The sequence below is a fragment of the Oncorhynchus kisutch genome, linkage group LG11 (assembly GCF_002021735.2).
Source record: "Oncorhynchus kisutch isolate 150728-3 linkage group LG11, Okis_V2, whole genome shotgun sequence".
NCBI lineage: Eukaryota > Metazoa > Chordata > Actinopteri > Salmoniformes > Salmonidae > Oncorhynchus > Oncorhynchus kisutch.
In genome coordinates this window covers 46,208,818-46,224,276 of record NC_034184.2, presented here as the reverse complement: position 1 = coordinate 46,224,276, position 15,459 = coordinate 46,208,818, and the positions used below count along the sequence as shown (strand labels likewise).

At 44.7% G+C, this 15,459-nt stretch overlaps 1 protein-coding gene across 3 annotated transcripts in view; it reads right to left on the bottom strand.

The window, feature by feature from the left end:
• Positions 1–14,215, bottom strand: part of btaf1 (BTAF1 RNA polymerase II, B-TFIID transcription factor-associated) — a 61,168-nt gene extending 46,953 nt beyond the window's left edge. The window contains exons 1-18 of one of the 3 annotated variants that reach the window (XM_020495015.2): positions 14,091–14,215; positions 13,823–14,001; positions 11,674–11,797; positions 11,095–11,209; positions 10,401–10,544; positions 5,736–5,941; positions 4,577–4,710; positions 4,186–4,315; positions 3,945–4,013; positions 3,700–3,789; positions 3,353–3,448; positions 2,973–3,149; positions 2,656–2,796; positions 1,863–1,987; positions 1,387–1,507; positions 998–1,102; positions 777–926; positions 304–449 (exon numbers count right to left, since the gene is read on the bottom strand). In XM_020495015.2, coding sequence (XP_020350604.1) covers positions 304–449; positions 777–926; positions 998–1,102; positions 1,387–1,507; positions 1,863–1,987; positions 2,656–2,796; positions 2,973–3,149; positions 3,353–3,448; positions 3,700–3,789; positions 3,945–4,013; positions 4,186–4,315; positions 4,577–4,710; positions 5,736–5,941; positions 10,401–10,544; positions 11,095–11,209; positions 11,674–11,797; positions 13,823–13,836 — 2,087 coding nt within the window. In that variant the 5' untranslated portion in view covers positions 13,837–14,001; positions 14,091–14,215. The other 2 variants (XM_020495014.2, XM_020495017.2) reach the window with 2 other exon arrangements.
• Between the last annotated feature and the right edge of the window lie 1,244 nt (positions 14,216–15,459).

The following is a 15,459-nucleotide window of genomic DNA, read 5'->3' as shown; positions in this document are numbered from 1 at the left end:
ATCCCATTCACATATTTAAAAAAAATGGTTTTAAATTATTTGCGCATTAAGGCCTGCAGTGTGAACAAGGCTTAAGAAGCCTGGAGACCAACAATGCCAGATGCAGAGTTGCTCTTGCATTGACTAACAAACAGTCCAACCAGAGTAGCAGCTGGCTGCAGAAACCATACAGTCCTGCGTTGGGTTTTTAAATCTTAGTCTCTCAGGATCCAACAATGGTCCCAATACTAACATTAGTTTTAGTCTTCAATATTGCACGGGATCAAAAATTAGATGCAGAATTCTAGAAAGAGAGGGACTAACTTTGCGGCCATGAGGCGAGCCCGTGTCACCACATAGTCTCTCGTAATTGGGTCCTCGGTCACAGTTTCCGCCCCAGCGATATACTCCTGAACAGTCTCCTTCACCTGAACCAAGGCTCCCTGGCGAGGCTTACCGCCAGCCTTCTCCTGTCAAATCACATCAGAGAACACATGCGTCAAAGCCTGGGAAGTGTTCAGTAGGCACGAAACGGAAAATAACTGTCCGGAACAGACTAGTACCATCCGAGGTTGTCCAATAAGAAACATTTATTTTCCGCAAAACATTTGGCAAAAATGTTAATGTGGCCTAATGAGCCTGACCTTAGACAACTGGATCACTGCATCATACCAGAGAAAACACATAAACCTATCCCATAAAGAAGCCCTGCGTAACATTAGCACAAGGACAATTGAGAAGACCATAACCTGTAACTGATGTAACGGTCAGTCCTAACGGAGTCACCACCCTCTCACCTTGCAGCGAGCCTTGACTTCCAGCAACATGTTGATGTCTATGGGGATGTGAGAGGCTTGCATCATCAGGCAGAGCCAGGCGCCCATCCAGGGACAGCTGGCTGCCACCACGTACTGCTGAGGGGCCTGGCGCAGCAGCTCTGTCCACACCTACCAGACATGCGCTTATTAAAAACAGCCAGGATATATGACCTCCTGGATAGTGTGTGTGTGTGACAAACCTTTTGGATGAGGTCCAGGATCTCCTGATTGCTCTCCAGGATACAAGACTGGAAGATGTGTCGGAGCATGTCTTGCAGGACCTGGTTGAGCCATAGCGCGCAGCTCTGCAACACCACAAAACAGACTTCAGTGATGAAATCAGCCAAATTGTATAAACAGTTGAAGTCATAGTTTCGCATTTCATATCACTGGCCCAATCTCAAATTGACTCCTACTTGTTGAAATCTGAGAGGATTTAATTGGTATAAGCAATATGGTAAAACTTTTACCTAGCCTATCAGGGGGGGGGCAAGGCGGCACTATTACCTTATTGCTTACACCGATCCAATCCTCTCAGATCTAGACTAGTGCATAAGGCTCTATTGGCATCTTTCCCTTACAAACCCACCTGGTCGGCTTTGGACAGTAAGGTAAAGAGGGTCTCTAATGCGGCCCGTCTGACTGATGATATGGTGTGTCTAAGGAATGGCCAGACCCGAGGGACAAGGACCGTTAGGGACTGCTGCATGCTGGAGGGGACAAAATATAAAATTGTTGGGCCTGTTGACCCTTACACAAGTTGCCCTCCGAAACATCTAGTGTGAATTGGCATGTACTATGACCCCCAAAAAACATTTACAACTTTCTACACTGTCATGTTCTTAAATAAAAATAACCCAGAAATATAAATTAGGAATCACTGTTGAGAACGTTGCACAGCCATATCAAAACGCCATAGACTTCAAAATGTTACTCTAACAGTAGTAGTTTTAAAGAACAATTGAACAAAGTATAGATCTTCATTGGAATTCCCCTTCGAGATGAAGTGGGAGAAGAGGTTATATCCGTTCAGAAAAGAGAAGAAAAGGTAGAAGAGACACTCACCTGCACTGTCGGACCTGGGGGTAGGTGAGCAGCGAGGACAGTAGGGTCATGATGCTGTTGGTGGAGGCAGTCAGGTCATCCAGCTCCAGGAGAGCATCCCACAGGGTGTTCACTATGAACGGGACCTGAACAACACAAAGACACGGAGGTCAGGATTTACACAACGTAGAAAAATGCTACAGTTAGTGCGGTACTGGGATTTTTTTATTCTGCAAATTAACTACCTGGGTTGTGTTCATGTTTTCCTTTGCATTCTCTAATCAGCATTTACTGGAAAAGCCCAGGTAGCCATACGGTGCTTACTGAACACAACCCTACTGCGCCATGAAGTAGTACATGTAACAATATTTTGAAGATAAATACACAACGCGGAGGAAGAAAAGTAAAATAGTAATAACGAGCAGTGGAAAGAGTGTTTCTTCTGTCATATGGAATTAATGAGCAATAGGAGGAATTTGTCTTCTGAAAATAGGGTACTTGCCATTTGGCCATTGGCACAGTTTTATTGCAAGGAATTCTAATTGGTCAACCACAGGCTCGGGCAAGGTTATAAAACTACATCCTGTCTCTGTTCTGTGGGAGAGAATCACTGACAGGGGAGCATGAAAATCTACCACCCAGGATGAAGGTCTGTGTTATTGAAGAATAACATCAACTGCTAACATGCACAACGCCAAGAAGGCAAGCCATAAGATGGATAGGACGAGGTGAGGGGTGAGGTTGGAGAAAGGCTAAAGGGCAGATCAGGTGACCAGACGTGGAGGGGGACTGTGGCGAGATGCTCTCGTCTGACCTTGTTGGGGAGTAGCTGTACAAAGCCGTCCACCACAGGGATGAGGGCCGCGGCTGCCACCGCTCTGACGTCATCATCCAGGTCCTGCAGCCCCTCTGTGATGGCAGGGAGCACCCGCGGAAGCATAGCGGAGATCAGGTCCTGAGTGGGAGAAGAGGGGGCAAAAGAAAAGAGAGAGAAAGTTATAAAGACAGAGTGTCTATACATGTAGAAAACGCTTGTTTTACTGACTTAAAGTGAATCACACAAACACACACATCATGCATAGTGGGAATCAGATGCAAGCAAACAGGACACGAGCAGGTGGTTATTGGTACCTTTCGGACAGCCAGGGCATACTTGATGCCCAGAAGACCTCCGTGCCGGACCTCCCACTGGTCCTCCGTCAGCAGCTTCAGCAAGATGTCTACAGTCATGGCAACACCGCTGTCATTCATGTGGCGCAAGGCCACACCCAGTGTCTGGGCACAAGTCTCTCTGACCGGAGCCACCACCTGAACAGAAAGGAGAGAGCGACGGCATGTTAGACATACAGCAACGCCCGACTCATAAGCACCCGTAAGTAGGGTAGCAAAATTCTGTAAACTGGCATTTTAGAAAATTGTCGGAATTTTTCAACATTACCCCAGAGGGCGTAAATAACATTAAATGTAATTCTGCCATCCCACTCAATAGCATGGTATGCTACAAGACACACCTCATCAGAGACAAAGTCTCCAAAACGGTCCAGAGCAAAGACACAGAGCAGCCTGATAACCACATCCTCCAGCCACTCCTGGTGCTGCAGCGCCATCTGGGAAAGGTCAAAGGTCAGCCATCTATTAGAGGTAAACTGAACTATTCATGTTTGGAGGTTGCATAGAGCAGGGATTCCCCCAAACTCGGTCCTGCCCCCGCCGCCGGACACAGCCAATTCAAATAACCAACTCATTATCAAGCTTCAATTATTTCAATCCACTGTGTAGTGCTAGGGTAAATCTTGAAACCGTGCACCCGGGGGAGGGGGGGGGAAGGAGCCTAGCACAGAGGAGTCAGATACAGTACCTGTTCTGCAGTGCATTCCACCAGCTTCCCTCCTCCAGCACCTTGAGACTTGAGGATCTCCCTGAGGCCTGTGCCTGCACCGTGACGAATCTGGACACACAACCAGAGCACTAGTAGCTTCACAGATCAGTGTATATGCTGCCTGTTATGTGTTACACAATGGATCCTTATAGGACAACTACATAAGGAGTTGTAGGATTACAGATGACGTGAACAGGTCTGCTAGGACTCGGGAAAGTCATTACCTCCCATGAGGGGTTGAAGAGGTCGTTACAGAGCTCCTCACAGAAGCTCTCTAGGGGCCACTCCTGGGTCTGGAAATAAAGCACAAGATGAATTAGAACTGTTCAACGGTTTTTTTAAGAGTTCAACTATACCGTCTGTTTCTCCAGACGCCTAGTCAATGGATTCTCAAGTTCTGTGTAAAATGGTTTACTTTGATTTATCAAGAATACAGAGCTTTATTGTTGGTGACCCATTTCTTACCTCTTCTAAGAGGCTGGAGTTGTCTGGAACATTATCGATTAAGACTTTATGCTCCATTGCCGGTTGATCGATGACTACGTTGGTAGTTTTCCTGCGCTTCTCCTCAGGCTCCCCATCAAAACTGTCATTACTACAGAAATAAGAATGGAAATCAAATCACAGATCAATAAACTCAGGTCAACCAATTCAGAAAGACCTATCTCCTACATTACACAATGCCAATGAAAACCAAAGACCTGGGTTATGTTCATTAGAGCAAACATAGCGATCTGTACTTGTCCAATAAGAAATGCTCATTTACACCTTCCACTCAGTTTCAAAACATTTTGTTCAGTTTGGTGCCTAATGAACACAACCCGGTCTAAAAAGCTTTAGAAGAAATAGGACATACCTTCTCTCGTTGGGATCCATGTCTTTGGATCGCTGCTTGGCCACTAGCTTGGCCATCCTCTTAGCCTTGTTCTTCTGTCGGTTGCTCATGCCAGGTCGAAACTCAGAGTCTATTATCTCTGCCGCCTGCATGGGCTGAAAATGGAACAACTCCAATTGAACATTAGTCTCTAGTGATGGAACAAAACAATTGCCCACTTATTTTTCAGACAAAGTAATAAGTTAGACATCTTAAGATGGGAGTCATTAATTTCTCTGACCAGAGACTGTTCCTCAGACAGGGAGCATAATGTGATGTTTTCTTCACATCCTAAAGTGAAGACGGCACCTGCTGAAAAGGGCAGGTCAGATAAGTGGGGTGGACCGGGAACTCTGCCATCTTGGCTTTGCATCTGGTCTAGTTGATCATTAGGATAGACCCATAAATACTTATGACACTTCACACCACCCCTAGGTTTCCTGCACGCCAACTCAGTTGGAAAGCTGTCAATGAAAGGCTTGCTTTCTGCAATTTATCTGAGTTTCTAGCTGTCAAGTCCTTGCTTCCTCCGTCCTCGTTTCCGAAAGGCCTTCCTCAATTTTCTGAGGGACCTTTAACCTCTCCTCCAATGAGCTTTGAGAGGCATTAAGGAAACAAGGACGGCGGAAGCAAGGATTTGACAACTAGTAACGTTTTCAAATAACATGCTTTGGCTCAGACTCAGGACCTACTCCAAGGTCTTCTTACCAGACATCCCAATCATGGTTGGACAAGTTACAGCATGCCTCAGTCCAAGTTTGGGTACGCAGCCAGGTTGACTGAAGGGTCCAAAATATACCTGGCAAAGTTGAGGTGCTGAAAGAAGCACCAAGCTTCTAAGCCCAGCCTCGCACCGTCTGCCACTGTTGTGACCAGATGAACCCAGACTTAGAAAGGATAGTAGCCTGCACTTGATGCTACCTGGGTGGAGTTCAGTAGGATTTGAAATGGAGGAATTACCTGGACTTATCCAATAAGAAATACACATTTGTTGTAAAATTGTATAGATTTTTCATAGCATGGCCTAATGAACACAACCCTGTATTAAGCTTCGTAGGATGCTGTTCAAAATTGAAAGGAATTACCGACTCAATAACAGCCTAAAGGAGAGTTGGAAATGGAGGTAGTGTGACTGACTCACCACGTGGTTGTGGGAGCTGGAGCAGGGTCCAGAGCCCGTCCCTCCCTGTCCCTTAGGGCCACTGGGCGTGATGTACTGGGTGTCCAGGTCCTCATCATTGAACAGCTCCATCGTGTCCATGCCGATTGCGGCACCTATGTCCAGTCCCAGCTTCCTCTGCAGCAGCTTCCTCTGGCGGGTGATACGCTCTTTAGGATCCACTTCACCTGGTATGGGTTGAGCAAAGAGATGGTATCTTCTACAAGCTTCATACCCCAACTATGGATAAACAAAAGTGTATGTAGAGAATACATGGACACATGGCTAGTTTCCTGAACACAGATTAAGCCTCTAGTCCTGGAGAAATTATTTTTTCCTCAATGCAGAATCTCCATTGAATGTGCATTTTAGTACAGGACTAACGTGCACATCCCTGAAACCATCCCTTACGGCAGGGATGGGCAACTTCGATGGGGACCACAAAACCTGAACTCATGAAGGGCCGCAGTTGCACGCAGGTCTGGCACCCCCCCCCCCCAAAAGTAGTGTATAAATTCTACACATTTTTCCATGGGGCAGAAGTAGTTTCTAATATGATAGCTGACCACTAAACAAACTAAGCAATTTCAAATAGTTTTTAGCTGACATGGGTTAATTGACTATCAGTGACTGGCTTTAGAGAAACTGCTGATGCACAACCATGTTTTGAAATTGCACCTGGTGTAGTCTACTATTCTAACGCAACAGAAAGTTGAGACCACGACTGATCGAAGGGCCTTCAAAAAAGGGGGCAGCTTGCCGCCAGTTGCCCATCTCTGCCTTAGGGTATGAATATAGGCTTCATTCTCTATGTTTATGGTTACGGGAAATAAGTAGGGAAGTGAACTACAGATCAGGCTGTTGATTCACAGCAGAGTTCAGGTCAACTGTAATTTCACAGGCTGCAGGCACAAAACATCAAAGAGAGCCATGAAAGTCACTCTGGACTAGTGTAGCAAAGCACTAAAACATGAGCTGTCCCAAAACATCTTGACCAGATGAAATACAGTCAGAGTAATGACTACAGGATGCAGGGGGAAACACAGCCAAGGTAAGTCATTACTAAGTTGAGGACAAAAAAGGTTGGAGACATTTGAATTAAAATTGTATTCAAACGCGTCACATGGATCATAACATTGTCATGGAAAAGCAAACGAGAGCATACAGATCCAATAGTCTAAAGGAAAATAATATGGGCCCTGGTTCAAAAATAGTGCCTTTATATAGGGACGACAGTGTATGGTGCCATTTGGGACCCAGCCATGCTCTGAACTGTGGTCACTGACACCAAGGGTCGAGCACTGCGAGTGAGATTCAGAATGCAGATGCAACAAATAAAGACCCGACAGCCGGCATAGTCATTGCGCATCTCGAGACGAGTCTCTCCGTAACTCCATTGGCAGCTCGCTGCAATCTGAATGAATGATTTTCTCAGCTGAACGCGCCACTTACTCATGTAACCGCTGGTCTGAGGTAACATTGGATATCCGCTGTAGCGGCCGGAGCAAAACAGACCGGTAACAGTGGTTTCTAGCTCATATCGAAATGGTTTCCCTACAAATTTGGCTCTAGCTTTTGAACGGTTGGAGCTATCAGCGACTATGACCCCCATGCCTGAACGCGAAGACTCTGGAACACGTGACATCTGTTTCCATCTATGACAAGCTGTGCAGGACCCTTTAGAAGGCAGAGTGACAGATCTGAACATAAGGATATAATAAAATGTTCTCTACAGAAGATCATACAAAGAGCTTGTGTCCCGAGCAAACAAACTTCTTGGGTCCACCAGCCACTGTGGCAGGTAAATGGAAAAATCTACCAGCCACTTAGATTTAGTAAGAAGTAAAGTTATTTATTATTGTTGAATTTCATTTGTGACTTTAAGGGCGGGAGGTTAAAGGTAACAGGGCCACTCAAGTCGTGTTAAGTGTGGAGTGGGAGATTTTAGATCTGACTAGTAGTAGACAATATTTATTCAGTATCAGTTGAAGCAGACTCAAACATTGAAAAACAAGACTTCAACAAAACAACTAGCCAAGAAACACAAGGATAAAGTTTCACTTTGTAGACTTGAGGAAATTAGACAAACATCTATGCCGGTGTGCAGCACCTCAAAATGAATGTAAGCACAGTGCACAAAGCACCCCAGGCCAGGCAGTGTTGCTGCCCGAGATGGGATATAGATGTATTTCTTTGTGCGAGTCGCAGTTATGGAACAAAAATGGCAAAAATAGTTTGAACAGCTAATTCAGCATTTCTGCTATAAATCACAACTCGTACATGTGCGCATACTTAACTTTATTTTTATTTGCAAATGCAAAGCTTGCACTGCAGAACCCTGCAAATTGGCCACCAGCCTACATGGCTGGTGAAAGACACTAAGGTGTCAGCATGCTTAAGTTCGGCTAGCCGAACGTGTGTCCTCGCATTCTCTTAAAATACCTTCACTTGAAAGCCTAGAGAGAAAAAAAAGCAGCAATAGTTCTGTTTGACCACTTTGAGAAGCCGTAGCCAGTATATACACTGCTCAAAAAAATAAAGGGAACACTAAAATAACACATCCTAGATCTGAATGAAATATTCTTATTAAATACTTTTTTCTTTACATAGTTGAATGTGCTGACAACAAAATCAAACAAATGATCAAATGGAAATCAAATTTATCAACCCATGGAGGTCTGGATTTGGAGTCACTCAAAATTTAAGTGGAAAACCACACTACAGGCTGATCCAACTTTGATGTAATGTCCCTCAAACAAGTCAAAATTAGGCTCAGTAGTGTGTGTGGCCTCCATGTGCCTGTATGACCTCCCTACAACGCCTGGGCATGCTCCTGATGAGGTGGCGGATGATCTCCTGAGGGATCTCCTCCCAGACCTGGACTAAAGCATCCGCCAACTCCTGGACAGTCTGTGGTGCAACGTGGCATTGGTGGATGGAGCGAGACATGTCCCAGATGTGCGCAATTGGATTCAGGTCTGGGGAACGGGCGGGCCAGTCCATAGCATCAATGCCTTCCTCTTGCAGGAACTGCTGACACTCCAGCCACATGTCGTCTAGCATTGTCTTGCATTAGGAGGAACCCAGGGCCAACCGCACAAGCATATGGTCTCACAAGGGGTCTGAGGATCTCATCTCGGGCCACCTCTGGCGAGGCTACCTCTGGCGAGCACATGGAGGGCTGTGCGGCCCCCCCAAAGAAATGCCACCCCACACCATGACTGACCCACCGCCAAACTGGTCATGCTGGAGGATGTTGCAGGCAGCAGAACGGTCTTCACGGAGTCTCCAGACTATCAAGTCTGTCACATCTGCTCAGTGTGAACCTGCTTTCATCTGTGAAGAGCACAGGGCGCCAGTGGCGAATTTGCCAATCTTGGTGTCCTCTGGCAAATGCCAAACGTCCTGCACGGTGTTGGGCTGTGAGCACAACCCCCACCTGTGGACGTCGGGCCCTCATGGAGTCTGTTTCTGACAGTTTGAGCAGACATGCATATTTGTGGCCTGCTGGAGGTCATTTTGCAGGGCTCTGGCAGTGCTCCTCCTTGCACAAATGCGGAGGTAGCGGTCCTGCTGCTGGGTTGTTGCCCTCCTACGGCCTCCTCCACGTCTCCTGATGTACTGGCCTGTCTCCTGGTAGCGCCTCCATGCTCTGGACACTACGCTGACAGACACAGCAAACCTTGTCACAGCTCGCATTGATGTGGCATCCTGGATGAGCTGCACTACCTGAGCCACATGTGTGGGTTGTAGACTCAGTCTCATGCTACCACTATAGTGAAAGCACCGCCAGCATTCAAAAGTGACCAAAACATCAGCCAGGAAGCATAGGAACTGGTCTGTGGTCCCCACCTGCAGAACCACTCCTTTATTGGGGGTGTCTTGCTAAATGCCTATAATTTTCACCTGTTGTCTAATCCATTTGCACAACAGCATGTGAAATGTATTGTCAATCAGTGTTGCTTCCTAAGTGGACAGTTTGATTTCACAGAAGTGATTAACTTGGAATTACATTGTGTTGTTTAAGTGTTCCCTTTATTTTTTTGAGCAGTGTACTTCCTCAGAATAGTCAGAATTCAGCTAAGATAATTAAATGACAGATTTCTTGGAGTTGACATTTTTGCCAAAGAGATCTTAGTCGTGCAATTTTCCATTAACTAAGACGTTTGGTGCAGAATTTTGCAATGAAAGAAATTAGTACGAAAATGAGTTCTCGCGTTGAATGCCTCAGACTTTCCGTCAGACCAAAACATACGTCCTTCAGACTGAAATTTGGCATTCTGTGCTAAAGCCATATAAAAAGATTAGAACTATTTATTTCTGATAGTCCTTAAAAATCGAGAATGAAATAGCTTAACGGTCCATGTTAATAGTATTTAAAATGGCATTTATATTAATCAATTTGATATCATGTATGAATTAAATTGATTTTATGACACCCCCCAAACGCTGTTCTCAGAGGCTTGCCCAGTGAGGTTTCACAAAAGAGCACGAAGACAGCGTAGTAATGTGGTCACATACTAGATTCTCCCATAACATTCCTTTAACTTGATAACAGACACACCAACCTATTAGGAGCCTCTTATTACTGAGCACAGGTGTTCGTAGGACGAGGTAATTTTTTTTTTTTTTAAAGCAGATGTATACCAGACTTGTCATCCTGGACCTCAAACTCAGCGCCGGCAGAACCCAGTAGAGAAGCACCATGTTTGAGGAGGCGGGAGATGTCGAAACGGTAGAAACTCAAACGGTCAGAGTAGGAGTCCTCCGGGGAAAAGTCTGCAGATGACTCTGGAAGAGACAAGCATCCCCACAGCACCGTAAGTTACAACATCAAAAGTGAAGTTTATCTTACATTCAGAATGGGAACCATACTTTGCTGTTGAGTGGGAAATATTAGATCAGGAAAAAGTTACTTGCACACTGCACTTGCCGGTATCACTTGTTTATTTAAGCTTGCATGTCACCCTCCCAGCCTTCGTCAGAGCTTTGTATAATGAGCGGTTGATTGCTGATGAAATGTAGTGTTTCTATTCAATGTTAGAGCATAAGCCTACACACACCTCATCACCTACTGTCAATGGTTACTTAAGAGCAGCTCCGACAGTTGTATAACACCTAGAGCAAACATTTGCCAGTGTGTTCACACATACCTACTCAAACCGATTCCTGGTGGCCGAAAACAAAGCTAGAGGCCATGTAACAGGTTTCACGAAGGCCATTTAAATGCTAATCCTGCGAGTAAGGGAACGTTAAGGCTTTATTCGTTTCCTACCGTCAGAAGTGTAACAAAACAGAGGCACTTGGCTGTGAATAACGTGGCAGGTTAAGGTTGGGTCACCTTCTTTGGGCTTGGGTGATGGGCTCCACTCTGGGATATTCTTTACAATGGCCTCCACTGCTTGACCCGCAGCGATACGCGTGTCCCAGTTTGGACTTCTCAGGTATGTCAATACCTGTAGGTTGTGGGTGAGCAAGAAAACACAGGACTCGTAGGATGTAACACGTGTCAGATCAGATGGTGGGGAACTTATGCACTACACCAGATCAAACAGTCCACTTGTTTAATAAATCACCTCAACATGCCGAGGAAACGAAGACAGCGGGCTATTCAGCAGTCTATGACCTTTATGGGCCTCCATTTAGACTTTTCCCAGACAAGGTAAAGAAGGGTTTGACAATCTGTATGGGTGGTTAAAATATGGATGCCCTTGTGGCTGCACTACAAGCAAGGGGGTAGGGAGCTGACAAGTGTGGACTCCATTAGCACATGCTGTAGCAAAATGAAGACAAACATTTCTCAGACAAGTTCAAGTAGTCCCTCCCTATTTCAGTCTTTTCTTCCTTTTGGTGCCCACTGAATACGACCCTGGTGTAGATAGGGATCCAACTGTGGGCACTCATGGAGAAAGAGACTTACCTTCGACAACAGGTTGTTGAGCTCATGTGGGTGGAGTTTGACCACATCTCCCAGCTGTTGGGCAGCAGTCTTCCTCGTCACCGGAGTAGTTCCAGTGTCAAGCAGGATAAAAAGACGATCAAGCCTGGAAGACGAGTGGGAGAAAAAAAAAGTAGATACAAATATACTATGCATGCATTGAGCTCCATTGCATATGAGAGAAGAGACTTGAGAAGTTGCATTAGTTTAACATTAAGCTTCCAAATGTAACAGAACGAACTCCGTGGAGCGTTGTAGATCTTGAACTTCCTAGAGTATACCGTGCGCGAGATAAGAGTATTGAACACAAATCTGCTAAAAATAAAGAGGGACATTTTTTTAAGAATGAAAAAACTGGATTCTGTGCTGTGGCAACATGCCCAGCCACTCAGTAAAACAAATCCAACATCTCTTGACTACCCATTAATGCAGTTCTGGTTGAGGTACATCTTGTTTGGATTAGGAATAGTTTAGGCAGGGCAACAAAACATTTTACCCTTTGAGCATTCAAATGATCCAGGTGGAAATGTTTTGATTTGTTATTGTACTACCAACTAGGTAATTTGATATAAAAATATAAGCGGGTGTTCAGATACAAAGCACATTTCATTGAAATTCAAGAGCAAGAAGTTGTCTGCAGCCTGGCTAACAGTCAATGGATCATTGCATCCAGGTAGCCTTCAGGTCACGTTTATGGATATACAGTCACCAGACCGTTTATTAGGTACACCACCCCATTCACAAAAAATGTATCAATCCTACAGACAGCGAGTCATGTGAATGTTAGAATGGGCAAAACGAGTGACCTAAGCGACTGAGCGTGGTATGATCGTTGGTGCCAGGCATGCCAGATCCAGTGTCTCAGAAATGGTTGGCCTCCTGGACAGTGTCAATGATTTACAGAGAATGGTGAGACAAACAAAAAAAACATCCAGTCGGTGGCAGTCCTGTGGGTGAAAACAGCTCATTGAGAGAGGTCAAAGGCGAATGGCAAGAATCGTGCTAACAGGCAGGTCAAACTGATAAATAACAGTGTAGTACAACAATGGTGTGCAGATCGGTATCTCAGAGCGCACAACTTGTTGATCCTTGTCACAAATGGGCTATTGCAGCAGACAACCACACCATGTTCCACTCCTATCAGCTAAAAGCAATAAGGGGCTCCAGTGGGCAGGCAATCACCACTGCCAATTGAGTATATAGCATGCATGGTTTAAGACTGCAGGGGCTAACCAGAGCCAAATCCACCACTAAAGCATTAGCTGAAGGCTTCAAATATGCATCCTCTTGCAAAACCCGAACGAACTACTGAATGCCATCAACTAAAATGTGTCTTCCACATTTAATCTAGCCCCTCTGAAGGTGTGGGGGCTGCCTTTATCGACATCCAGCCCGGGGAACAATGGGTTAACTGCCTTGCTCAGAGGCAGAATGACAGATTTCTACCTTGTCAGCTCGGGGGTTCGATCTTGCAACCTTTCGGGTTACTGGCCCGACGCTCTAACCACTAGGCTACCTGCCACATGAAGTTAAGAACAGAAACCATTGTACATGTTATTTAGAGCAAACTCATTTACACATGCTGGATATGACACGTGTGAAACAAACCACCCTACAATAACCATACGTTTGGGAAAGTCATCTCATTAAAATAAATCTCTGGATGAAACATGAGCGATAATCTAATTCACAAGATGACATACTGTCACATTTGCAAGCAGATGGCACATCAAGTAACAGCTAACAGGTAACATATGTCTTTAAGACCCTTTCATCATGATCAATTGCATGCGACAGGTCTGCTGGCAACTAACTAAAATAATCTACTTAACGTTAGCAAATTAGGAATTGCTGTCGTTTTTGTAGCTAGTAGCTCAGTAGTAAACTGCCTGGCTAAACTTGCTTTAGCCAGACAACAAACTGTTGTTTGTCTAGAACTAACGTTACCTAGTTGAAAAACGAATGCCATGAACCCAAGCGCGGTTGGCCCGGTATCATGAACCACCGACCGTTGTGTGTTAGGCTAGCTAACCATCAACACCATGCCATTGCTTGTTCATGCTAACAAGCTCGATAACTAGTGGCTAAGTTAATAATATTGGATATTAAATACATAGTTAGGGAATCTCACCTTGAAACGGCCATGACGATTAATTTAATGTGTAAATGTGCTCTTTTGTGATCCGTATTGAACAGGAGCGATCATTTATTTAAAGTTATCCGCTTTACTTGACGCTAATCCAAAGCGCCAGCTAGCCTAGCAAAGGGAGGCCGCTAGTGCGTCTCTTCTCACAGCTCACCACCCGAAACCTGTCGAAATGAGTTCATCAAATCAGGTCCCTCTTTTCTCTTGAATAATTTCTTCCTCCGAAAAATGTAATTTATTAAACTTATATCACCTTAAACCTTGTATTAACCTTCTGAACTACTCCCAGATAAGTACTTTAATCGAATGAGATTTAAAGAGTAATTTTTGTGTTCGCTAAAGGGAACCCAGGAGGCTGATTTTATATGAGGAGCCATCTTGCATTTATTCTTTCCTCCATAGCAGGCGCCAGCTGATTGGTTACAAGTCATTTCAGCGACCAATCGAAAAGCACATTAAAGAGGAAGTGCACAAAGCGGCAAAAAAAAAAAAAGAAGCTCCTCGCAGGAATGACTTGTTTCCCCTTTTTAATTGACAAAAGCCCTCCCACGCACCTGTCATTCAACAGAGAACCTTTACCAACAGTGCCTGTTCAACCTCAGGAGGCTGAAGAAATTTGTCTTGGCCCCTAAAATCCTGACAAACTTTTATAGATGCACAGTTGAGAGCATCCTTTCGGGATGTATCATCGCCTGGTATGGCAACTGCAATGCCCGCAACCGCAGTGCTCTCCAGAGAGTGGTGTGGTCTGCCCAACAAATCACCGGTGGCAACTACCTGCCTTCCAGGACACCTACAGCACCCGATGTCACAGGGAAGCCAAAAAGATCTTCAAGGACATCAACCACCCAAACCACGGCCTGTTCACTGTTATCCAGAAGGCGAGGTAAGTACAGGTGCATCAAAGCTGGGACCGAGAGACTGAAAAACAGCTTCTATCTCAAGGCCATCAGACTGTTTAATAGCCATCACTAGCCAGCTTCCACCCAGTTAGGCAACCCTGTACCTTAGAGGCTGCTGCCCTATATACATAGACTTGGAATCACTGGCCACTTTAATAATGGAAAACTAGTCACTTTAATAATGTTTACATACTACTTTACTCATCTCATATGTATATACTGTATTCTATTCTACTGTATTTTAGTCAATGCCACTCCGACATTGCTCAATCTAATATTTCTATATTCTATTCTTCTACTTTTAGATATGTGTGTTTTGTTGTTAATCGTTTTTAGATACTACTGCACTGTTGGAGCTAGGAACACAAGCATTTCGCTACACCCGCACTAACATCTGCTAAATATGTGTATGTGACCAATAACATTTGATTAGATTTGAAAAGGTACAGCATGTTACTCACTCTGTGAAACCAACCTGTTGCAACTCAAACCTCAAGGTGATAAAATAAATAATACAATTAATGTAACTGTCCATCAAAGCTTCATCACCATTAAAATCTTTAAAACTTTTCTTGTGAGTCACAAAGTCGCATCTTTCAAAAAAAAACGGTCTAGCTCAAATGTATTTTTGAAGTGTCCAGCTGCTAAATTTGTACAAATTTGTACAATCAAAAATGATTCTTTCTGCAAGAAGCCACCAGCTGTCATAGCGGAGTTTCA